This window comes from Anabrus simplex, chromosome 5 (assembly GCF_040414725.1).
Source record: "Anabrus simplex isolate iqAnaSimp1 chromosome 5, ASM4041472v1, whole genome shotgun sequence".
Taxonomy (NCBI): Eukaryota; Metazoa; Arthropoda; class Insecta; order Orthoptera; family Tettigoniidae; genus Anabrus; species Anabrus simplex.
The window spans coordinates 293,807,021-293,833,444 of NC_090269.1; the positions used below are offsets into that span (position 1 = coordinate 293,807,021).

At 41.2% G+C, this 26,424-nt stretch overlaps 1 protein-coding gene across 2 annotated transcripts in view; it reads right to left on the reverse strand.

The window, feature by feature from the left end:
• The window catches only part of LOC136874847 (proton channel OtopLc), a 164,294-nt gene that overhangs the window by 33,204 nt on the left and 104,666 nt on the right, over nucleotides 1–26,424 (reverse strand). Inside the window, exons 3-6 of one of the 2 annotated variants that reach the window (XM_067148526.2) lie at nucleotides 24,152–24,361; nucleotides 17,413–17,517; nucleotides 14,979–15,093; nucleotides 7,844–7,946 (exon numbers count right to left, since the gene is read on the reverse strand). In XM_067148526.2, the coding sequence (XP_067004627.1) occupies nucleotides 7,844–7,946; nucleotides 14,979–15,093; nucleotides 17,413–17,517; nucleotides 24,152–24,361 (533 nt within the window). Of the gene's footprint in view, nucleotides 1–7,843; nucleotides 7,947–14,978; nucleotides 15,094–17,412; nucleotides 17,518–24,151; nucleotides 24,365–26,424 lie in introns of both variants that reach the window. The other variant, XM_067148525.2, reaches the window with a different exon arrangement.

Below are 26,424 nucleotides of genomic sequence, written 5' to 3' on the forward strand. Positions count from 1 at the left end.
CTTGAGATTTAAAAAGACTAACTTTATTGCAAGTTGAATTTTAGAATCAGTGATTTCATTCATAATTCAACGAACTATTTCGCTCATTAGAATTCACATTACATTTTGTAAGTGTTGAATGACAATTCTAAAATAGACTATAGCACAGAACTTTAGAAGAGGATAAAATTAAGATATTTTGAGTGTTAAAATATTAAAGCGACTCTAGAGAAATTCTTTTTTCAAGTGAAAAGATGTTATTTTGAATTTTTTGTTATTTAAACAAATACTTGAAGAACTTTATGAACTTTATCAGGAAAGAACTTATTGATTTTCAACGAAAGATAATCGTTTCATGTTAAAAGATAGACAACCATAAAAATTTATTTTATTTCAACTAGCCAGGCGACAATAACTTGTTGAGAAAATATTTTAATTTGATATAATGCTACGAGTCAGAAATAACAGGGAACTTATTCATCAAATTCTCAAGCTGAATAAATTAAGTTTTAAGATCTATCCATTATTTCGCTCTCATCTACCTCTCTCTGTACCTGCTCCATAAGGCCCGTACGCTCCTTTGCAAGATTCTTATGCCCATATCCTTAATGTTTCCTGGTACAGTATATAGAGATTTCATTTCATCTACCACATCTACACCCCCTTTGATGATGTTGTAGAAGATGTTAACGCAAGATTTTGTCAAGTCACCTGATGTTTCGTCAGTTTCATCTGAGTCAAGCATATTGGAGATGAAAAGGACATTTATTGCCTTTCTGGGTACGTAGGACACTAACATGCAGTCTTTACCGAAGGAAAATAAATTGGAGTGAACTGGTATTCGTTTTCTGTCACATAATTCAGGCGGTATCTCACGTTTGTTTTTTCTCAGGGTGGCAACAAGAGTTAGATTTTAATCTCTAACTAGTTCATTAACTAGGTCCACTGAGGAAAGCTAATTATCGTTGTCACATTCCTCCCCGAATTCTTGATGGGGTGTATAAATCTTTTTACAATGCTCACTGGCTTTTCTTCCACAAAATATGGTCCATCTCTTTGTTTGGCTTCATAAACCTCCATCGTTGACGTGTAGTACATTCCTGATTCAACCATTGAAAATGTCTTCAACCCGTACTTAGCGGGATTTTTGGGCATTAATTGTCTGAATGATCATTTGCTACGAAATTACTCTAGCGTTTCGTCTATAATCACACGCTGCCCTACACTATAGTATTTTTTTACAGAGTGCAACAATTCCGTCAAAAATACTTCTGATAGTTGTAAGTTTATCCAGGGCCTTTTGTGTTTCTCTTGTTGCCACATCATCGAACCTCATGACTCTCAGAAGCATCAAAAATTTCCTGTACGTCATACAAAGTAGCCCATAAATCTTCTATATTATGATGAGAATACTTTAGTACACCGACGAGGTATAACACGCCTATGACAGCCCTTATTTCCACAGTGTTCGTCTCCACGTCACCACTATCTCGGAAGTACAGTAATTTCATACTTCGTAGACATACATTTGTAAAATTGGTTATTTCTTCAATTATAGGATCAGGAAAAAATAGACTCCAGGAATCGTAGATAGTAGAATCATTCTTTGCTATGGACTTCACTCCCGGCGGGTGGATCACAATGTTTCTGACTCTTCTCCTCCTGCGCTGCGATGACGGATGAATATTCCATACGGTAAAATTGTCTTTCACTACGTACTGAACACCGGGAATATTTGCAATTATGGAAGCACTAGAGGCAACAGGTTTGGTAGAAAGAATGTTGTTTCCTGAAGTCTCACTCTTACTGTAGTGATCACTATTATAAGGAACATCAATATCAGAATCTTTGTTTGCGTCTAATTCTACAGGTAACTCCACGTTCACTTCGTTATCACTCTCTTCCAACCACTCGCTGATAACACAGTCTCTGTCCATGGTTAAAATGTGAATCAATCAGGATATCCAATTCATTCATATCCTAAAGGCAAGGCCTTGTCGCTGCAACCACATTTGTCTCTCATCTGCTGAGCGTTTCAGATCAACATATTTTTTCAAATTCAGCCTGTCCATCACGGAATCCAGATACTTCTTCCTCGGTCTTCCTCTTCCCTTCTTACCCAGAACTTTTCCTTCTATCAGAGTCGTGAGGAATATGTTATGTCGAAGTGTGTGGCCAAGGAATTTGGTTTTCCTCTTTTCTACAGTGTTGATCAATTCCCTTGTTTCGTTTATTTCCTTAAGGGCCCTATTGTTTAACTTTTTCTCTGTCCAACTAATTTTCAGCATCCTCCTCCATATTCACATTTCCATTGCTTCCAGGCGTTTTATATCCTGTTTTGCTAAGACCCATGTTTCGCAACCATACAACAAAACACTCCACACAAACATTTTGGCAAATTCTTTCCTAATTTTAATGTTAATGTTCTTGCTTGTCAAAAGCTGTTTCTTGTTACTGAAGGCTTGTTTAGCTAGAGCAATCCTCCTCCTGATTTCTGTGGTGCACCTGTTGTCCTGAGTGATAATGCTTCCGAAGTAGCAAAATTGACTTACTTGTTGTACTTTTTCATCGCATACCTTAATGTTTATTGGTATTTCCTCAGTTGATTTCTTGACAACTAATACTTTTGTTTTCGAGGTGTTCAGTTTCAATTTTGATTCGTGTAGTGTTGATGTTAAAAATCGTAGCATTTTACTTATTTCCAATGTCAATGAAAAATTTAGTTACAACGCCGGTCGACATGTGAGCGCGGCGTTCACTCTCGCGTCACTGTACTAACAGTGGTGTTGCAGCTCCAACTGAAGACCATGCTGCATATTATTGCCGTGACCATCCCACTCCTAACATTATTTTAGGAAGCTGAAGGGATGCCCAAAGTAAGCACTTGATTTGTTCACGAAGGAGGAGGGAATAAAACTGGGAGCGAGCGCTGCACTCACACGTCGACCGACGCCGGGTTAAGGGAAGAAACTTGTAGACAATAAAAAAACAATATCATTTGTTTTTTGCCTAATGGTTTAACGACGCACTAACATATTAGGATTTTCGACGTCGAGGGATGTACAAGAACTTGGGCCTTAATTGATGTAAATCCGTGACATTTGCCTGGTACGAAAATGGGAAATCACAGAAATCTGTCTTCAGGGCTGTTGACGGTAGGGTTCGAATCTAGCATTTCCCGAAGAGATACTTAACAATGCAGATCGAGCTCGATAGCTGCAGTCGCTTAAGTGCGGCCAGTGTCCAGTATTCGGGAGATAGTAGGTTCGAACCTCACTGTCGGCAGCCCTGAAAATGGTTTTCCGTGGTTTCCCATTTTCACACCAGGCAAATGCTGGGGCTGTACCTTAATTAAGACCACGGCCGCTTCCTTCCCACTCCTAGCCCCTTCCTGTCCCATCGTCGCCATATGAACTATCTGTGTCGGTGCGACGTAAAGCAAATAGAAAAAAAAAACCATTGCAGATATTTCCTAACGAAGGGGGAATCCATTAAATACAGGATAAGAAGAAACTCCCGAGTACTTAGAAACAACAACGTAAGTTTAATGTCTCTTCAATTGTTGTAAATGATAAGAGACGCTCCACAAAACGTTTTTAACATGCTAAAAGGCAGCGACACGGATTTATCATTTTTAAACACTCCGAAATCTCATTCACGTCAGCGGGGATTGAACCCTATAACTTGAGAAGAGAAGAACAAGGAATGACCTACTATGCCACTAAGTTCGGCACAAATTCCGTAAATACTTTCGAGAGATAGAGGCGGGCCAGTGAGTGAAAGAAGTACTAGAACTGTCTGGGATTCCGTAATTGCTAGGAGCTTTACGTCGCACCGACACAGATAGGTCTTATGGCGACGATGGGATAGGAAAGGCCTAGGAGTTGGAAGGAAGCGGCCGTGGCCTTAATTAAGGTACAGCCCCAGCATTTGCCTGGTGTGAAAATGGGAAACCACGGAAAACCATCTTCAGGGCTGCCGATAGTGGGATTCGAACCTACTATCTCCCGGATGCAAGCTCACAGCCGCGCGCCTCTACGCGCACGGCCAACTCGCCCGGTCCGTAATTGCTAGGCATGCTGCTGCTGTCTGGGAGTTCTCGGGATCGATACTCAGCTCTAAAGGAATTTAAGACTGCTTAGGTTAAAGTGTGCACTCATTAGATCGGGCAGTGTACATCGGTAACATGTCATTCAGATATTTAGTCGCAGAGCACACCTAGAATCGAAACCAACATATCTCTTATTCTTCAAGATGTTCCACTGCACGACCCAATGGTGGTGTGCTCTTGACAATTCGATACTCAGGAATATTTTTTCCAAAGGACTTTAAGTCGAGCCTGACACTGGTTCCACTTACTTACGCAGGCTCATAACTTTCATTTTTCTAATCTGACCTCCCTTGATCACATTAGGGTTCTGAGGCCTTGAATGTTCTCAGTTTCGTGCCTGTCATGCAACTTCTCGTTCCTTTCGTTTCCTCTTTTCCTATGATTAGGTTTAGGAGGATATGGTTATCTTGCTGAACTTCCTTCTAAAAGAATAACCGCCGCCACCACCAAAAACAAAAACCGTACCCCATGGCCCAAGTGCCCCGAAGGGCCATGACCTACCAAGTGACCGCTGCTCAGCCCGAAGGCCTGCAGATTATGGGTGTCGTGTGGTCAGCATGACGAATCCTCTCGGTCCTTATTCTTGGCTTCCTAGACGGGGAGGGGGTGTCATGTCATCGGCAGATAGTTCCTTAACTGTTATCATGTAGGTTGAGTGGACCTTGAGCCAGCCCTCAGATCCAGGTAAAAATTCCTGACCTGGCTGGGAAGCGAACCCGGGGCCTGCAGGTAAGAGGCAGGCACGCTATGCCTACACAGATGGGCCGGCGTGGCGCCACCACCACCTTCTCTATTATCGTTTACGACTCCTTTGAAAGTTGGACTTTGATTGAAGCTCGTGGAGATAAATTAGACGCCATTGAATCAAGAAAGGAAGAAACTTCTTTTATAGCAATATAATATTAAGGATGTTGAGGTCTGATCTCCTAACTAGACGGAACTCAACCTAACTTTAAAATATTCGGTCCTGATCAATGGACCAAGGGATTTGTTTCTATTTATTTCCAATCAATCGTTATAAAGTAAACCCAAGACTTCTGTAGAAAACAGTAAACTATCTCATGCTGGCTAAACAAATTCAGGTTACATCATCTTGTCTTTGTGGTGAGTGGTTTCGTTACTTGATGATCCCAAGGAATTCCTGAGAAGTGGTATAGTGATATACACCTGCATATATCATTCTTAGATCCAGACCACACTGCGTCCATCATATAGTAGTTTTCTTTTTAAATGTGTGTGGACAGGTGTTGGGCTGTCCCACTGGGGTTTTGTATCCGACACAAGTCTGACTTAGGATGAAATGAAAGACATGTTAGATAATTCAATACAAGTTTATTTACCAGTAACCCGTGATAATTAGAGTGAGAGAATAATGGTGTCAATAAAAATCGATTAATCGATTTTATCTTTAGTTCGACTCATCAGCTGAATGGTCAGCGTCCAGGACTTCGGTTCCGAGAGTTCCGCCTTCGATTTCCGGCCGATCGGGGATTTTAATCGCATCTGATTCATTCTTCTGACCCGGGGACGGGGTATTTGTGTTTGTCCCAATACTTTCCTCTTCATATCCAAACAACACAACACACTATACTACCAACCGCCTCAGAAACACGCAATAGTAATTACGTCCCTCCATACATAGTTAGTATCAGGAAGGGCATCCGGCCGTAAAACAGGACCACATCACCATGTGCGACACAGTTTGCAACCGCGACCCCACAGATATGGGAAAAGCGGTAGGAGAAGAAGACGGAGAAGAATAATAAATTATTTTATCTTTCCGACTGTTATGTTATTGCTATTATTTATTACGAACTAACTTATCTAACTGCTAACCGAATGACACGGATAGATAATTATATAGCCCGAATATTCGACAAATTAAAATATTACTAACACCATGTAACTTCTGCCCTAATTATCCAGAGTTTACTGCAATGGTACCGTTATGTCTGCCATAAGACTGTCTGTTCAGTCATACACACATTATGCTTCTGAATTTATATTCAAAGTCCACATGAAGGAAATTAAGAAATTCTCACATTTTCGACCCTACATAACTTTGTTCCTAAGGGTTGCTGGAAAACATTATGGTATAATCTAGATTCCAAAGACAGCTTACTAATGGTACCTTACACGAGGGGTTGGAATATGCATTTAGGCTGTCAAATGGACGATTATTTTTAAAAAGTAGCAAAATTTCAAAGTTTACGTTACCGTTAACTTATTCAAAAACTACACTTGTGTTCGCTATAACATCACTTACATATTTGTTTGTTCTATTTGCGAACAGAATGAGACCATAATATTTTAAACTGATCGATGTTTTCACCATTATGGCGCTACGAAGTGTTCTTAGTGCTTGTAATCGAGCGCTGGAAACATGAGGCCCCTGCGGAGAGAGGTTGCATCATCGCAATAAATTAACCATTGTGAAATTTAGCTGAGGCCTTGAAATTACCTAGTGATATCAGAATATTGAATGTATCACTTATAGTTTGTCAGAAGCAGCCTGTGATAAGCATAACGCCAATTTTCAGTGCGCGCAGGCGTGCGGAATGAGAACATTGTCACATCAGAACAGGAGTCGTTTAACGTTCAATTAAGACCTCACTGTCGATCATCGACATTTGTTGACACTCGACTGGCTAAGATTGTATCAATTAGAATAGAATAAAATACAATTCCAAATCGATAGTGAATCAAGACATTGATACAATGCGGAAATAGTTAAGTGATATATGATCCCTCACCTCCTTAGTGTGAAGTAATGCTTTGAGTCGTAAGAACATCGAGCGAGTTGGCCATTCCGCGCCGTTAGGATCGCACAGCTATGAGCTTGTTTTCTGGAGATATTGGGTTCGAACACCACTGTCGGCAGCCCTGAAGATGTTTTTATGCTGTTTCGCATTTTCACGCCAGGCAATTGCTGAGGATGTACCTTAATTGAGGCCACGGCAGCTCCCTTCCCACTTCTGGCCCTTTCCTACCCCATCGTCGTCATTGGACATACGTGTTTCGGTGCGACGTAAAGCAAATTGAAATGAAATGTCGTATGGATTTTAGTGCTGGGAGTGTCCGAGGACATGTTCGGCTCGCCAGGTGCAGGTTTTTATTTGACTCCCGTAGGCGACCTGCGCGTCGTGATGAGGATGAAATGATGATGAGAACTACACATACACCCAGCCCTCGAGCCAGTGATATTAACCAATAATGGTTAAAATTCCCGACCCTGCCGGGAATAGAACCGGTCAGCACGCTAACCATTTACCCACGGAGCCGGACAGAAAATTGAAAAAAAAAAGCGTAACAACGTGCCTCTTCGTGCATAGAAAATATATTTCACAGACACAGTTAAGAAAACAGTTTAGGACAAAATAACGAAGGTGTAGTACACTGTAGTTGTATCAGAGTACACTTATCATAGAGCACCAGTGACAACAACAGTGATACTAGAAATTAAACCAGGTTTAGAATCAGAATCAGAGGGCTTGATAGCGTTACTAACATCTAACAAAGGCTCTGTGGTTCGAATCATATTTTCTCTGCTTCGACTATGACCGCAATGTCATCAGTCACGTAATATACAAGTTGGTGTTCTTTTTCGTGAAGAATGAGACCAAGCAGCTCATCGAGCGAGTATCCTCTAGCTTCTTCACCCTGTCACATCACCGCAATGAAGGAAAGATAGGAAAAGTACTCTGTGATGGAGCTTTAAACAAATCTTTTCGATTATTTTAACTTTACACTTACCATGTGAGTTGATGATGCTGGAAACTGCGCGGTCCTTCAGCAGAGTGGCGTACATGAAGCACATGAAGAAGATACTCCCCAGGTAGAGGAACAAGTAGAAACCCTGCAAGAGTAACTTTGCTAGTTACATAGTTAAGCTCAACACAATAACTCCTCTACAATGTCGCCCATGAGATAAAATAAATGTCTATTAAAACCTCCACATTTGTGTGTTCTTACTATGCACATTAAGTTCATATGCCTCTACTGTGAGTCTTTATACTTGCTCTTCGTGTAAGTTCACATCAGAACGCATGTAATGGGCAGTCTATGTGCTGAGATTTGAGTTTCAGAATAATATTTTACGCCTCAACAGATCAATATTTTACTATTAAGGAACACGAATATTTGTGCTAATGAATATTTAACAATTGTATGAATAATAAAAATCCACAGTTCTAGCCTTTCAGCCAAGCAACTCAATGTTGAACACATCCCATTCTGACCCCATTGCTCTTCGTCACTTCTTCCTCATGATCATTCAACCTCTCTTAAACTACTGCTCTCCTATTTGGACAACAGCCTCCCCCTCCAATACTAAGCAGTTAGACAGAGCAGTGTCCTTCTTTGCTGCAATTGTAAGGAGCAGAAACCCCAAGCTCAGATTTCTGTCTACGCAGCAGGTATTAATGGCAATTAATATGTCACCGCTGCACATCAGGCGACAGGTAGCTGACCTGAGTTTCCTCCACGATATCTAAATGGGCATTACCGCTCGGAACATCTTGTCTCACTTTTCTCTCCCCGTCTTCCTTCCCGCTCCACCAGAACCAAAGACTTTCTCCACATTCCCCACACTCAGCACTCAATACTTCAACGATCTTTCCTAATCCGCCTCCCAACACTCTTTAACAATATTAATAGGAGACAAGAGCTTGATATAGCATCAAATAAAAGTGTATTCGAGAGGTGTATAAATAGTCTCTTAAAGACAAGTTGATGTGAAGGGATTATACCACCATCTTGACCCACGACGACTTGGCTATGAACATGGACATTCTCATGGTTTTCGATTTGGACAGTTGTTATTAGTAAGCTGTGTACCTGATCTTGTTACATTTTGTTATGTTTGTTATATTTTATTATGAAAGTTTACGTTTGTTAAATACTCTGTTGACAGTGCAAGTGAAATTTGCTCAGTGTAGCTGTATCTTGTGCTTCGTGAATAAATAAATAAATAAATAAATAAATAAATAAATAAATAAATAAATAAATAAATAAATAAATAAATAAATAAATAAATAAATAAATCCTAGGAATATGAGCTACGAATTTTAGGTGAATAAAATATAATAAAGTATGAGAATATATTTTTTATTTATACCTAACAATTACAATCTTTTTCTTTATCATCGTCATCCGGTCGATTAGATCAGCATTTTGCCTTTTCTACCACTACGAGCGCTAATGTGAGTCAATGCAGAGTTTCACTTAAGCCCTTATAAGTACCGGGCGAGTTGGCTGTGTGCGTAGAGGCGCGCGGCTGTGAGCTTGCATCCGGGAGATAGTAGGTTCGAATCCCACTATCGGCAGCCCTGAAAATGGTTTTCCGTGGTTTCCCATTTTCACACCAGGCAAATGCTGGGGCTGTACCTTAATTAAGGCCACGGCCGCTTCCTTCCAACTCCTAGGCCTTTCCTATCCCATCGTCGCCATAAGACCTATCTGTGTCGGCGCGACGTAAAGCCCCTAGCAAAAAAAAAAAAAAAAAAAAAAAAAAAAGCCCTTATAAGTAAATTCGGTGTAGATATTTTTCAAAAATCAAAACAATACCTGAGATTATTGAACAAAGGAACACATTACAGAAAGAATTATGTAAATAAGTAAATTTGGCTAGGATTTAAACAAAAAGAAAACGAGTAAATAAACAAGCAATTTTAGGCTGTTTTTCCGGAACTGCATTTAGGCCGGAAGTGATTTTTGAAATTTGCTTTTTTTTACCTTGATCGAGTGATTACTTAAGGCTGTTTATTTATTATTAATTTCTTATTGAGAGGATACATTATGAAATGCCAAATGTTTTCTTATACATTTATGGCAATTGAACATTTGTTTTACAGATATATGACGAGTATAATTTCACTTATAAAATCTCTATATTTAAGTTTTCCCTATTCCCGTCCCTCTTTTGACAAGTATGTGCAAATTAAGTATTTTTTATACGCATTCAAATTATTTTGAGAAGAGAATCATTTTTGCAATAAGGATTTTATTTTCACTGTTTCTGCGAAATCAGATGTTGAAAGGTCTACGTAGATGAACGAAATTTTAATTTTACGTACAATATGAGTCGGACTTGAGAGCTTTTATTTTTAAATATCCTTAAGTTTTCTTGATACTGTAGAGCAGCCTCGGTGTTCGTGTAACGTCATTGTGTTCGTGGCACCTACGTGTGGGGGGAGGGGGAGGGAGAGTGAGACATTCCGAAGGAGAAACGAAGCAACAATATGACCACTAAGTCAAGCAGTCGGCTTCATGGCTAAATGGTTAACATGCTATTCTTTGATCCAGGGAGTCCCGGGTTAGATTACCGGCCAGATTAGGGATTTTAACCTTCATTGGTTAATTCTTGTGGTTTGGGGGTTGTGTGTCTGTGCCGTCTTCAGCATTAAAATTCATTTTAGCTAGGACTCCATCCTCACTGATGCGCAAGTCACCTATATAGGGTCTAATTTCCAAAGAGTTGCACCAGACCGCTCCGGAGCCCTTACACCCTTATTATATTTTAGCACGTTAAAAAACACAAATGGAAATGCCGGCCAGTGTGCGGATGGGGGTTGGAGGAGTTAAAGAAATGTATAGCGATCAAAATAAAATCGCGAGTCACATTTTCACTACGTCTGCTGCAAAGACGCCTGCGTAAAACTCACTGACCCTGGACAAAGTACGTTTGTCACTAACCTCTTGCAGAGGCCGACGTCCTTGACAGTTCTGCTTTAAACAATGATATACACCACTAATTCCCAGCATTACTTGGACTAGCGGAACGTGAATGTTGTTGAGAAACGACCTGTTTACGATGTTACTGGCACACGACTCAGCCCTTACCTTGCATGGTTTCGAGGCAATGACGGCACTGTCACTTTTTTTTGTTTGTTTGAAATTATGTCGTCCGCCTCAGTGGTGTAGTGGTTAGCGTGATTAGCTGCCACCCCCGGAGGCCCGGGTTCGATTCCCGGCTCTGCCACGAAATTTGAAAAGTGGTATGAGGGCTGGAACGGGGTCCACTCAGCCTCGGGAGGTCAACTGAGTAGCGGTGGGTTCGATTCCCACCTCAGCCATCCTGGAAGTGGTTTTCCGTGGTTTCCCACTTCTCCTCCAGGCGAATGCTGGGATGGTACCTAACATAAGGCCACGGCCGCTTCCTTCCCTCTTCCTTGCCTATCCCTTCCAATCTTCCCATCCCTTCACTAGGCCCCTGTTCAGCATAGCAGGTGAGGCTGCCTGGGCGAGGTACTGGTCATTCTCCCCAGTTGTATCCACGACCAAGAGTCTGAAGCTCCAGGACACTGCCCTTGAGGCGGTAGAGGTGGGATCCCTCGCTGTGTCCGAGGGAAAAGCCGACCCTGGAGGATAAACAGATGATGATGATGATGATGATGATATTATGTCAGTGCGTCTTTTCAGCATTCTTAGTTATATGTACAGAAGCCCAAACAAAATGCTACCGCCTACGTTAGGGCCATAAAATTTGAAGTAAGAACAAGGCACGTGTTTGATGGGTGTTACTCAGCAGTAGGTTGTAGATGTAAGGCGTGTTCAAACAGCGTGTTGCTGCAGCGGACATGCAACGTAGAGCGACTTCGATGTGGGTATATAAGCACGGATATATAGACAAGTCCATGTTATATGTTCTACATCATATACTTCTGCCAAAATAGCATTATGTTAATAATCCATGTATGATAAAAAAATGTATGTCTTTTTCATGTACATACCAAATAAGTTCGTCGCGCCTTTTGTCCCCGTATTTATAATAAAAACTATTCCCTCAGTTAAGTTAATGCCCATGTCATCTCCAACTACTCTTCAAATCACTCCATACCCATCCTACATATCCTTCACTCCCACTAAACGTCTTCATCTCCTGGCCAGAGAGAAGGCGTCCCTTTCTAGGTGGCCCGTCCTACCCCTTCAACGTGGGGAATGAAAACTTTAGTAGATATAGAGAGACAAGTGTACTAGAGTACCAGTCGTGTCGTGTCGTGTCGAGTTGCGTGCGTTAAATGTGTCCACGTGAATTACGGAGACATTATTACCAAATGTCCGGCTCCATGGCTAAATGGTTAGCATGCTGGGCTTTGGTCACAGGGGTCCCGGGTTCGATTCCCGGCAGGGACTGGAATTTTAACTATCATTGGTTAATTTCTCTGGCACGGGGGCTGGGTGTATGCGCCGTCTTCATCATCATTTCATCCTCATCACGACGCGCAGGTCGCCTACGGGAGTCAAATCAAAAGACCTGCACCTGGCGAGCCGAACATCTCCTCGGACACTCCCGGTACTAAAAGCCATACGCCATTTCCATTTCGTGTTTTATTACCAGATACGTCCAAACAGGAACAACGTGCTGTTATTCTGTTCTTGGCTGCCGAAGGACACACACCGGTGGACAGCCATCGGAGAATTAAGACTGTGTATGGGGCATCATGTCTGTCGAAAACTACCGTTGTGGAATGGTACACCAAGTTCCGTGTGGGTCGCGTTTCGACACAAGACGCCAGTCGATCTGGGAGGCCACGCAGAAGGTACGCCAACTCAAGTGGGAAACACTCGAGCAGCCGCCCTAGAGTCCTGATCTCTCCCCGTGCGATTATCACGCCTTCGGTCCTCTCAAAGGGCCTTGAAGGGTTGACGCTTCCTGTCTGTGCAGCAGGTGGTTACGGACTTCTTCACGCAGCAGGACACCGTGTTTTACCACACGGGGATCTTCAACCTAGTGTATCGGTGGGATGAGTGCCTCTATGCCTGTTTGGCATCCCGATTCAGGACTGTATGACCGTCGAACGGAAACTTTGTGATAGCCCCTTATACAAGCCACGGCGTATTGATAAGCATGGAATGTGTTCCTAGGGCTACTACAGTTAGACGAATTGCAAACAATTAAAACATCTAAAAATACTTTGGTCGCCACGAAGTATAGCCCTCACAAATACAGTCGAAGTAATAAAATAATATCAAGTTGGCGTGGTCTATCCAAGTGATCTTGAACAACCTGTGAATAGACGGGCATTTCAGAAGCCTTCAGCCGGTTCCCTGATGAGCCTTTAATGTTTATCCTTCCACACCGTAAAGCAGCACCGATAACACATAATATTTAATAACACGTCGACGAGTTTATAATCGGATGTCACGGCTGTAAGCAAGATTTTTTAATTTTGGAAACACGCTAATTGCGATGCCGTTTCTGATTCTGATTTCTACATCCGGATCTTATTCCTGTATTAACCATCATCCTAGGTATTTGAGTTGCTACACACTTTCAACGATTTTACCATCAAACGTGATAAAAGAGTTGCGGATTTTCTACTTGTAGATTACCATGAATTACGTCCGACCCGTTGGCTGAATGGTCAGTGTACTGGACTTCGCTTCAGAGGGCCCCACGTTCGATTCCCGGCCGGGTCGGGGATTTTAACCTTAATTGGTTAATTCCAATGGCCCGGGGGCTGGGTATTTGTGCTGTCCCCAACATCCCTGAAACTTACGCACCACATATAACATTATCCTCCACCACAACACGCAGTTACCTACACTTGGCGGCTGCCGCCCACCCTCATCGGAGAGTCTGCCTTACACGGGATGCACTCTGCTAGAAATAGCCACACAAAATTATTTACCATGAATTATGTTCGTGATATTTATTTTAAGGCCAAACTCCTTGCTTACTTCGCTGATGCTGTTCAGAAGGAACTGGAGCTCGTCTAAATTGTCTGCAAACAACACGGTGTCATCTACAATGCAGATGGTGTTTATTTGCTTCCCGCTGACCTTCATTCCTTTATCAACTTCATCAGCGGTAATTCCAAAAATGGCTTCTAGTACAAGTTAACAAGGATTTAAGAAAGGATACAACCTTGTCCCACTCCTATTTTTTATCGTGGCACAGAATATTCGAAAATAATTATATTTCTCCAAAAGGCATCTGACGTATGGGGAATGTTTTATTTCTGAGATTAATATTTACATATTAGAGGAATTTGGGAAAAGAAATTTAAAGTTGAAATCAGGGAAAATTACTTGTAGTTAAGAAAGAGGTATCCTGGACTAGATAACTTGCGATTAGTTAATATCCAGGGAATACCTCATAAGGATAAGGGTGCCAAACTTTCAAATATGTAGCTAAATACTGACAGTTTGTTAGTTGGAATAAGTCTGTTACATTTCGAAAACGAATAAAACCAGTGGGATATGATAGCGATAACTGCCATTATCGGTTGGTCTCTTCCCCATGGTCATCCGTGACTGGGAGAGGGGATGTCTGTTCGTTGTTTTCATCGGCGATATGTAGTAAAATATGTTTGATGTTTCCCGAAATTACTAATACTGTTGCATGCGAGTGCAATGGTTTCGACGGGTGGATGTTCACCCCTCCAGTTGGTGGTTATCCGTGACTAGGGGAGGGGAGGAAGGGGGTCTGGTAGCGGTTTTTGTTCACTCATATGTGATAAAAATAAGTTTGGTACGTTCGAAAAGTAACAATACTGTTGTATATGATTGTAGTGATTGAGATGGACGGATGTTCTCTCCCCCGGTTGGTGGTGATCAGTGACTCGGGGAGGGGGCGGTTCATTTTCGTTGTCTTCGTGCATTCATGTGTAGTTAGATGTTTGATTTCCTAAAACTAACAACATTAGTGGCATGTGATTGTGATGATTGCAGTGGACGACTGCTCTCTCCCACGGTTGGTGGTCATCGTGACTGGGAGAGAAGTGTATTCATTCATTCATTCATCCATTCATTCATTCATTCATTCATTCATTCATTCATTCATTCATTCATTCATTCATTCATTCATTCATATTAATATTTAAAACTATTACAAAAGTTGTGTAATGATGATGGCGATGTAACTCGATTTTACGTTCTAAAATACCTGATAGTAAGCGATGGGGACTTCTTCAGAGAGCACCTCGGTGACGGGGAAGGCGATACCAAGTACTACTAACAACTTAGCGTACAGAGCAGACAGGATCATTGTCATATCATCACTGTAAACACAAAACCATCTTCAATGTAGGCATACAATATGGGGGTGAAATTAACTAAAGTGATGCTGACTTCACTATTGATTTTGTACGTGACTTCTTTAAAGTTCTCCGACTGACTATGGTAGATCATTTTCAGGACCATTTCGATAGGTGATTTACTTTACCATTAAAATCAGTAGTGAAGTTGTTCACAAACAAATCATTAAACTATTCTTTAAGACCAGAAGTAAGAGTCTAGAGAAGTGGATATAAGGAATTAAAACAGTATATAGAGTCAATGTTGCTTGGACCATTGGAATTATGGAAATATGAGGTTTGATAAGTTTTGGATGTTCTAAAATAGACGTTTCCGAAATTCGAAACCAAACCTTTGAAGTCTGCTGATCCATTCGTGGGAACAAGAAAGCTATATGACAACATACAGTACTTTGCCAGGTTGTCAAGATCCTTAAAGACAAAATCACTGCTCGAAGAGGAAGCGTGTTTTTTTTTTCTGTCAACTACTGCTTACAGTTATTTACAAGTTCACTCGTGTTTGAGTTTTTCACACGACGCAGTTTGTAATCACAAACGTGGTAGAACACACAGTCCTCTGGCACTTGGAAGTCCTGCTCTCCAACACGGCCTCTCACAGCACAGAGTCGTTCATACAGTAGTTCACTGCGTAACTCGTCGCATTTTGTGTAGTCACAAGATGGCCTTGCTCCTCACAGACACAGTGCTCTCGCGACTGTCGTTTAAGTCATTCAGGATCACTCGTGATTGATTCAAGAGTACCTCACTCTCTCCTTCTAAAGGCCAATGGAAAATTCTCGCAGTTTCCACTTCCACATCATTCTGTATGCCTTCTACAACGATGGCCGGCTTTCTCATGTTATCGTGAACCTCAACAATTTGCCGGGGCTGTTGTTTTACTTGCCAGCGGCCACATCCACATTGCTGCCTACCGCAGTCATAGTAACCTTCTGCCGACTTACCTGCACTCATCGCCTTCACTGCAGGTTAACTGAACATGGCCTGTTATTTGTTCCATTTATTTGTCCTTGTCTCTTTTCATTTTTCTTTCCCGGCTTCTCTTGGTCAACTGTCCTCCTTACCTAATCCCGTCGGTGCTAAATTTATGAGGCTTGGGGAATATTTCATTTTTCTGACTTTCACAAACTTTTTATTTCTTTATCAGATTCATATTTTTTACTCCATGGTTAGTATTAACAGGGGTAGCTACTCTAGCACGTAATCAACGATCACTACCTCCTTGTTCATTCTGCTATTCTATATCTGAACTTCAATTGTATTTATAAGAATTCTCAAAATTACTTTTAAAAGTTTTTTCTCTTCAAGTGAGCATTTATGAATAATAATGACTTTAAAAAATTACCCATGCCGAGGCTTGAATATGAATATTCCTAGTTTCTTGAAATTGACAAGACTTTTTCACAAGAAACGGTAACACATTCATTTTTTAAAATTTTTATTTAATAAAACGATCGAAGTTTCTTATTTTAATTTATTCACTAATATTGTAGTCACAAAATGCAGTAGAACATTCTAGCAGTTATTCAAATTATGATTACTTTTTAATTAAATTGTTTTCAAATGGCCATTCTATTATTATATACTTTCTCTCATTGGAAAACTATAGTTTGAATTTTATATTATTCTTCAACAGAAGTCTTAGCATTGTTCTGTTCTTCCTCTTCTTCTTCTTCTACTACTACCGTTTTTGGCACACCTTGTGGGGTCAAACGGGTGCGAATTGTGACAAACATATGTTGATTTGGCCCTGTTTTACGGCTTGATGCCCTTCCTGACGCCTACCCTATCTGAAGGGATTTAATCACTATTGCGTGTTTCTGTGGTAGTTGGTAGTGTGCTAGAGGAGAATGTTGGGACAAACACAAACAACCAGTCTCCGAGCCGTAAGAATTGGACACACGCTATTAAAATCCTCGGTCTAACCGGGATTCGAACCCCGGGGCCCTCTGAACCGAAGACCTTAACGCTAAGCATTCAGCCATTCTGTAGTCCAAATCGTCGCAAACCTATTTCTGCTGTAGTTCAGTTTATAACATTAGCATACACTACTGCAAACTTTCCAAAATGAACATCTTCCAACAATCATTTTTGAAAATTCACCGGATGATAAACATCTTAGCTCCTAAACAAAGTAATAATTTGTTTAAGGATAACTCTTTTCCCTTTATGTTTATTAAATATGTTTTAGAAACCATACAGTTTCACAAAAAGTAAACAGGTAAACAGGTTGTCATACCGATAATATTGTGGAACTTCTGTGCTAAGCTGTGTAGAAATACTTACTCCCCAAATCGACGACTGTGCTTTTTTATGATGGAAGTCTGTTCTGCGTCACCCACACTGTCACCAACTAGTGAGTCCAGCAGTCCAGTACCTCCCTGCATCAGCCTGAGAAAATAATAATAATAATAATAATAATAATAATAATAATAATAATAATAATAATAATAATAATAATAATAATAATAATAATAATAATTTTCCACTTTCTAGACGATTCTTACTCAGCTTAGCTTCACTCACTCACTCACTCACTCACTCACTCACTCACTCAATCAATCAATCAATCAATCAATCAATCAATCAATCAATCAATCAATCAATCAATCAATCAATCAATCAATCAATCAATCAATCAATCAATCAATCAATCAATCAATCAATCAATCAATCAATCAATCAATCAATCAATCAATCAATCAATCAATCAATCAATCAATCAATCAATCAATCAATCAATCAATCAATCAATCAATCAATCAATCAATCAATCAATCAATCAATCAATCAATCAATCAATCAATCAACACTGATCTGCATTTAGGGCTGTCATCTAGGTAGTAGATTCCTTATCAGCTGTCTTCTCTTAAATGATGTAAAATAAGTTGGAAATTCATTGTACATATCCTTTGGGAAATTATTCCAGTCCCTTATCCCTCTTCCCATAAAAGAATATTTGCCCCTAATTGTCCTCTTGAATTCCAACTTTATCTTCATATTATGATCTTTTCTACTTTGAAATCTCCACTCAGACTTATTCACCTACTAGTGTCATTCCTTGCCGTCCCTGCACTGACAGCCATGAACATACAACTTAGTCGAACAGCTCGTTACCGTACCCCCAAGTCTTCCCAGTCCAAAGTTAGCAACATTTTTTTACATTACTTTTTCGTCGGAAATCTCCCTGAACAAATCGTGCTGCTTTTGTTTGGATTTTTCCAGTTCTCGAATCAAATAATCCTGGTGTGGGTTCCATGGACTGGAACCATACTCTATTGAGTCTTACCGGAGGCTTGTAAACCTTCTTCTTCACTTCCTCACTAGAATTCCAAAATAATCTCATAACCATATGAAGAGATCTGTAACCTTTATTTCCAATTCCGTTAATGTGATAGCCCCAATGAAGAGATTTCTTTATATTAACAGCTAGATACTTAAAGTGATTCCCATCAAGAACTTTCAACTCTTCAATTCAGTCATTGAAACTGGGAGGACTTTTAGTGAAACATCCTGACTATTCACCTCGTCATGCCATCCCTCTCACGAATATGTCGAGGTCCTTTCCTTGTCTATGATTTAAGATATTTACTCATATGATTTATATAAGAAAATATGCAAAGTGTGTGAAATGCACTATACGTATATCAAAAACTTTTCCCGTCAAATTTGGTGCTCACCAGGCAGCTTTTTCAGCCTTCCCCTTTTCATCATCGTCACGAATTTCCTGACATGGGAAATCACAGATGCACTTCTTGAGACATTAATGTTTGTTGTTGTTGATGATGATGTGGTATTGATCAGTGACAAAGTGGTATTGTTTCAGGGCGTATTTAAAAACTGGCAAAAAGTGAGAGAAGGCATGGAACGAAAGTGAGTCGTTGAAAAATCGAACATCTTGACTGCGCTTTCAAAAGTCATGTGACTTCCAACGCCAGATATTTTGTTTCACTCCCGAAATGCACCTGTTTTAAATACCTTGTCTCCAAGGTGGAAAAGCTGGGTGGATGTGGGGAGGATGTAAATCATAGGATCAGTATAGGCTGGCTGTGGAAACAAAATTAGCCTGTATGCTGCAATAAGCGAACCCCACTGAAGCTGTAAGGAAATCTCTTCATGACAATGATGAGGCATGCACGAGCTTATGTTTCGAAATTCTATGAACTCCACAAACATTTTTTAAATGCCATGCAAATGCTAAGAATTTTTGCAGGAGTTTCGAAGAAAATAAGCGTATCGGTAGAACGTTTCACGTGAAAGAGACAGTCGTAGAAAAGGTTCATATTGAGCGGGTGACATGATTCAAGGAGGAGAACAAAGCTATGTAGCTGAAAGGGTCCTTGACCTTCAGCTACCCGGGGTACGAAGAAGAGGAAGGTCTAAGAACTGCTGAGCCCAACAGATGAGGCAACAACTTTACGGGTGCCCGTATGTTGGAACAAAGTGCAACTACGTTCCACTAACCCTGAAGGATATGCAGGAGCAGCAGCAGCATAAAGGTCCAATCCGGGACCCTCCTCTTAAACACTACAGTGTGATTCCTTTGGAAAATACTTTTTAGCCAATTTCTCCTGACTTTTTGCATTTTATTTCCTTGTATGTTGGGTATTCAGCCCGAAGGCTGGTTTGATCCTCTGCAGCTCCGCCAACAGCTGTCATAAATAGCCTAGGCATCACTGAAGAGGCGTACTAGGGAAATGAGGAGTGAGGTAGTTTCCCGTTGCTTTCCTCACTGAGCCAGCCGGGGGAATTATTACGCTTTCGCCAAATAAGCCCTGTAAATGTTCTAACTGTGATAAATGCCACGATAACACTTGATTGTTGTTACTTCACACGGAACTCAGTATAACATGTCGACCTGCTCGGGCCACTGCTTGGACATAACTGGACACCTAAGGTCCCATGCTAAGAGCCCCTGGGTCCGCTTTTAGTCGCCCCTTACGACAGGCAGGGAATACCGTGGATGTTATTCTAAGCCCCCTTCATCAGGGGGACGAGTTTGAGGAGTCGTGTGCGTCCTACGCGTGAAAAGTCCACATTTACTTTTTTTTGTAAACTATTACCGATAAATTCGTGAACATCGTATCATATTATAGCTGTACAAAGTAATTCCATTCCTTATATGACCTTTATGGCCAATTTTAGGAATGTCGTGAACTAGCATCATACCGGTTACTGAAAATGATGTAGTTTATATTGTGCACAATCCCTTGAATTTCTAGTGGTTCACCTTCAGAATCCTAACACCGTTATTCTGTACTCTCTTATGTTGTGGATGGCATAAACAGATATATACCGGTCTCGAAAGCCAAGAATAACGGCCGAGAGGATTCGTCGTGCTGACCACACGACACCTCGTAATCTGCAGGCCTTCGGGATGAGCAGCGGTCGCTTGGTAGGCCAAGGCCCTTCAAGGGCTGTAGTGCCAAGGGGTTTGGTTTTTTGGTTTGGTTTATAAACAGATATATAAATGTAAAATTTTAGGTATTAGGCCTATATGTTCAATATTTTTTTTTGTTAGAGGCTTTACGTCGCACCGACACAGATAGGTCTTATGGCGACGATGGGATAGGAAAGGCCTAGGAGTTGGAAGGAAGCAGCCGTGGCCTTAATTAAGGTACAGCCCCAGCATTTGCCTGGCGTGAAAATGGGAAACCACGGAAAACCATCTTCAGGGCTGCCGATAATGGGATTCGAACCTACTATCTCCCGGATGCAAGCTCACAGCCGCGCGCCTCTACACGCACGGCCAACTCGCCCAGTAATATGTTCAATATAAGCTCACCGGACAAAACATGAGTCACCGTACTACGCACGCACAGATGGATCGCTAAGCCTGTACAGATGGCGCAGCGAACGTGCCCGGTGCTCAATCGCACGCGCACTGCCTCTACGTGAGCGATCAGTGAGACATTGATGTTTCAAGCAGACAGTGTACGTCAACATGGCAGAGTGGCAAAAAGGGGCAATCGTGTTTGGCCGTGCCCATAGACGCACGGTGTGTGAAGTTGTTGGATTTGTTGGTGTTTCGCAGCGGACTGTTCAACGTGTCTACAAGCAGTGGTGTACTACACATGGCCACGAAACACGATGTAAGAGGTGCAGAATAACGGTGTTAGGATTATAATAATAATAATAATCGTATGGCCTCAGCTACCGTGTGCAGACATTTCAATTTGACGCCATCTGGCTGTCTGCTCGTCAATTTCGACGTTCCGTTTTACTCTAGGCCACCACTAGATGGCAGACCGAGTAAACCGAAACTCTCTTGGGCGTCTATGGCTGAGATTTTTAATGAATTTTGTCGGGTTAACACCAAATGTGTCACCAGAGATCTTTTACATGCCGACATCGTACGACATGGAGTGTCGAATGGACTTTTTTCCGCCCTTCAAAAATCCGACTACCTCTGCCGGGTTTGAACCCGCTATCTTGGGATCCGGAGGCCGACACTCTACCACTGATCCACAGAGGCAGAGGATTATGAGAGTAAATCACTGGAAATTGTGGTCGAAAAAAGATCCTCACTGAGAGGGACCGGAGATGCGTTTCATGATTTGTGAATCAAAATCACTTCCAAATCCGACGGGAATTGCTGCAGTCAGTGAATTAAGGTCCATACCAATCTGTTAGCGAGAGAATATTCCGACGGAAACTGCATGCAATGAACATTTGGAGTCGGTCACCTCACAAGAGGTCACATAGGCTCATAAAGCTGCGTGTCTTTAATGAGATTAAAATCATCGAATATGGACAGTAACTAACTGGCGGAACGTAATGTGGTCTGATGAATCACGTTTTTGCCTGTATTCCAGTGACGCACGTCGTCGAGTGGACCGAGGGCCAAATGAGGCATTTCATCCCGGATGTGTGCAAGGTCAGATTCAAGCCGAAGGTGGGTCTGTGATGTTTTCGGGGTATTTTTCGTATCATGGATTGGGCCCGCTCACTGCGGTGACAGTTAACATAAACCAGCATGTTTATTTAAACCTTCTGGATGATCAGGTGTTGCCTTCCAGTCAACACCTGGATAATGAGTATGCTACTGATACCTCGAATTTTCAAGATTACAACAGCAAAGTCATCGGGCTGGGGCGTATGTGACCGATTTTATAAACACTCGCCGACTCTATTACATGTCGATTGGCCTGCATATTCACCTGACTTGAACCCTACTGAAAATCTGTGGGAGATGTTGGAACGGCGGGTAAGACGCCGACATCAGCATCCCAGCAATTTGGTGGAATTACGAGATCAAATCCTCAGCGAGTGGCTTAACCCGGATGTGACGTACCTGCACAATCTTGTGGACTCACTTCACTTTCTAACCTAATCAAGGTGGTTATCAAGTCCACGGTATTAAATGATGCTTGTAATAATTTCTGTAGGGGAGCCTGTGTTTTTGTCCGGTGAGCTTACGGATTGCAATTGGGAGAAGCAACACCAGTGTTTGTTTATCGCAGTTGGTAGATGACAGCGGGGCGAAGAGCAAGCATGTCAGTGGACCGAGTACAATCATCACGTGAGTCCCGCAGTACCGACAGGACAAGATGAGGTTGAGAGAAGGATTTATGAGTTTTACAAATGCAGAAATAATAGGATGAATTCAGTTTGAAGGTGTGTCCATCGTCCAGAAGCTAGGGCAGTTAGAGCAAAAGGAATCACTGTATCACCAAGCACTGGCCGACTTACCAACTGAGCTGTAATTGATTTAGCGTGCTATTGTGCCTAGCGACGGAGCCGAATGACGGTGCACCGGACGTAAACAAGCAGTAGTTCCAAGTATGGCCGAGGGCTATTGTATTATGAACACGTAATATATCCGTTGACTGAAACTGGTAAGGAAAGTCCCGCGAGTCTTTCGAAGTGCCATCATTTTTTAACTATGCGCATTTTACTGTACGTCGCAACGACACAGATAGGGAAATTCTAGAAGGCGGGGGTGGGAAGTGGGGGAGGAAGAGAACTTGACCTTGATTAAGGTACAGCCCCATGTGCCTGGTGTGAAAATCGGAAACCAGGAAAAACCATATTCAAGGCTGCTGACAGTGTAGTTACCGGGTGAGTTGGCCGTGCAGTCAAAGGCGCGCGGCTGTGAGCATGCATCGGGAGACAGTGGGTTCGAACTCCACTATCGGCAGCCCTGAAGATGATTTTCCGTGGTTTCCCATTTTCACACCAGGCAAATGCTGATGCTGTACCTTAATTAAGGCCATGGCCGTTTCCTTCCCACTCCTAGCCCTTTTCTATCCCATCGTCGCCATAAGACCTATCTGTGTCGGTGCGACGTAAAGCAAATAGAAAAAAAACCAGTGTAGTTCGAATTCACTATCCCCCCGAATGCAAACTGACAGCTATATGGAAATAAAATCTGATAAAGGGTAAAGACTCCCAGATTTCACATGCATAATCAAGACCTTGTTAGTGTTATAACCTGGAAATACGTACGATCGATTGAAGACTATGTTAATATTATAACTGGGTACGTGTTAATGTTATAACCGTTAAGTAACGAAGAAGAATAAAGCGTAAGACAGCTTAGGTAGTTCCTACCTAACGCCGGATATTCAGTTACAGAATGAACAAGAAATGAACATTTAAATACTGCTTAAGAGCGAACTTCTGATAATTTAAGTATCGTATTATATGATAAAATTACCTGCTAAAATAGTTCAATATAAATTCGCGATCTGACGGAGAATCTTCGAACTAAATAATAATAATGGCGTGCCGCCTCCGAAGAGGTCTGGTGCAGGTCTTTCGAGGCGGCTCCGTGTAGGCCACTTGCACGTCTGTGAGGATGAGGCCCTACCTGTAATGAATTCTAATGATGAAAACGACACACACTCATCCAGTCCCCGAGCCGTTGGAATCAACCAATGAAGGTTGAAATCCCTGACCCGACTGGGAATCGAACCCGGGTCCCCCTGGGCCAAAGGCCAGCACGCTAGCCATTTAGCCATGGAGGCGGACTAAGTAGTTAACGATGGCATTTCGAACCTTATAAGACCATGAATATACTTACCCCATCATGTAGCGCTGCTGATTGAGTGCTGACTGGCTGGGAGTTATGGGAACTACAGCAGATGGCCGCCGTAGTGAAGGTGTCACAGAAATTATGGCAGAGGACCGGTGGACAGACAACGCCGTGCTGTCCGCCTCTGGGGAGGACGGACTGTCTGCCGGGGTCCCCACCACCACAGTTTCCTTATCATTTAAGGATGCTCGCCGTGCGCTACTGAAAGCAGAACATAACGCAATTTTGACTCTTCCGGTAACCTACATGCAGTCAAGAAGCTTTTACAGACTAAATGCAAAGGGAAATTGCCTTTTATAGGCCGAGTGCCGTATAGGTAGCACAACATACAGGGAGAAAAGCTTCCTCCTGCCATAACCATTAAAATACATTTTTACCCATAATTTCTTAATTTTCTGTCTAATAACATTGTCTCGGTTACAGTGACGCTGAAAATAGATTTCTCCATGGAGGTAAAAATGTTATTCATCCATTAAAGTTGTCAGAACTGGTGAAGTGTTGACGACAAATACCTGTTTACGTAATAAACACAATTGTTAATAGAAGCGACTCAACTCTTTTAGTATTCTCTATATTTTTGAAAACTGGCTCGCCTGATGGTCATGATCGTTAAGGCGTCAAGTCTATATGGTCTGAATTAGTAGGTTCGAATCCCATTGGCCGGAAAACATTTCACCATCAGAATGTTGACCGGCAGGATAGGAGAGGTGGGTGGTATACAATTTCTAATCACTAAATTGCGTAAAAAAACGTTCCAAACCTCTCCATAGTGTTCATGTGGAGTGAGGGCAAATGGCGCTGTTGATGGTGATTCATCCGTCAGAAAGGGATGTTAAGACTTGAGCAGACACCTCGGTGCTATTCGACAGGAGTAGGCTATGTGCCGGCACTGGGTTTCACCCTCTCCCTTCCTAGTATCATACATCACGTCATTTATTTCATCTTATTAACTCCTCTGATAAGATTGAGTTCAGGAGGGCCATTCGGTCGTAAAAACTCGCAACGAAAATTCACCTCACCTCATACCCGACTGCGTAGAGAAACGGGACAAAGTTTGGATGTACACACATATATTTTTGAAAACTGTGCTCTGTTGTTATTGATTTTCCTGATATTAGTCACTATATCGAACGATCATTTTGGTTTTACCAGTTTTGATGTCGCTTAAGTTTTTAATTCAAAGCAAAGTCATCGTCACATAGCCTCGAAATGCTCCTGGACGAGGGGGAAGAAAATGCTTCAACTATCCATAATTTTAATCAATCAATCAATCAATCAATCAATCAATCAATCAATCAATCAATCAATCAATCAATCAATCAATCAATCAATCAATCAATCAATCAATCAATCAATCAATCAATCAATCAATCAATCAATCAATCAATCAATCAATCAATCAATCAATCAATCAATCAATCAATCAATCAATCAATCAATCAATCAATCAATCAATCAATCAATCAATCAATCAATCAATCAATCAATCAATCAATCACCCCTGATCTACAGTCGCCCAGGTGACCGATTCTCATTCACATTTTACCCATAACATCTCTCATGTGAGCTTATCAGGACATTTCCAACTCTTATACAAACCATAATAATAATAATAATAATAATAATAATAATAATAATAATAATAATAATAATAATAATAATAATAATATATTTAATGTGTGCAAGAGATAGTTACAAGTTCAATTTATTTTAAGTATTAATATGTTGATAATAATACTATTACTTCTGTAATATATGTGGTTTAGTTATTAATATTTCTCAAGTAATAATGTTATTAGAAGAGTTATGTATATATAAAACAGAGTCCTGTAAATATGTAAACGACATGATGAATGAATAAATACTACTACTACTACTACTACTACTACTACTACTACTATGTGTTTGGTATTCTCTTCATTTGATGATCTCTATACACAACCAATTATTTTTACAACCTATATTTAACACTCTCCTAAGTAAGGCATTTTCTTGAATACTCTAAGATGACATAAATACGATTCCCATCCACCATAATGCATACATATATGACCCTTTTCCACTGAGTTTAATTTTGCATTCACACAAATAAATACTATGTCAATATGTTATCATAATGTCAAATCAAATCAAATCAAATCAAATCAAATCAAATCAAATCAAATCAAATCAAATCAAATCAAATCAAATCAAATCAAATCAAATCAAATCAAATCAAATCAAATCAAATCAAATCAAATCAAATCAAATCAAATCAAATC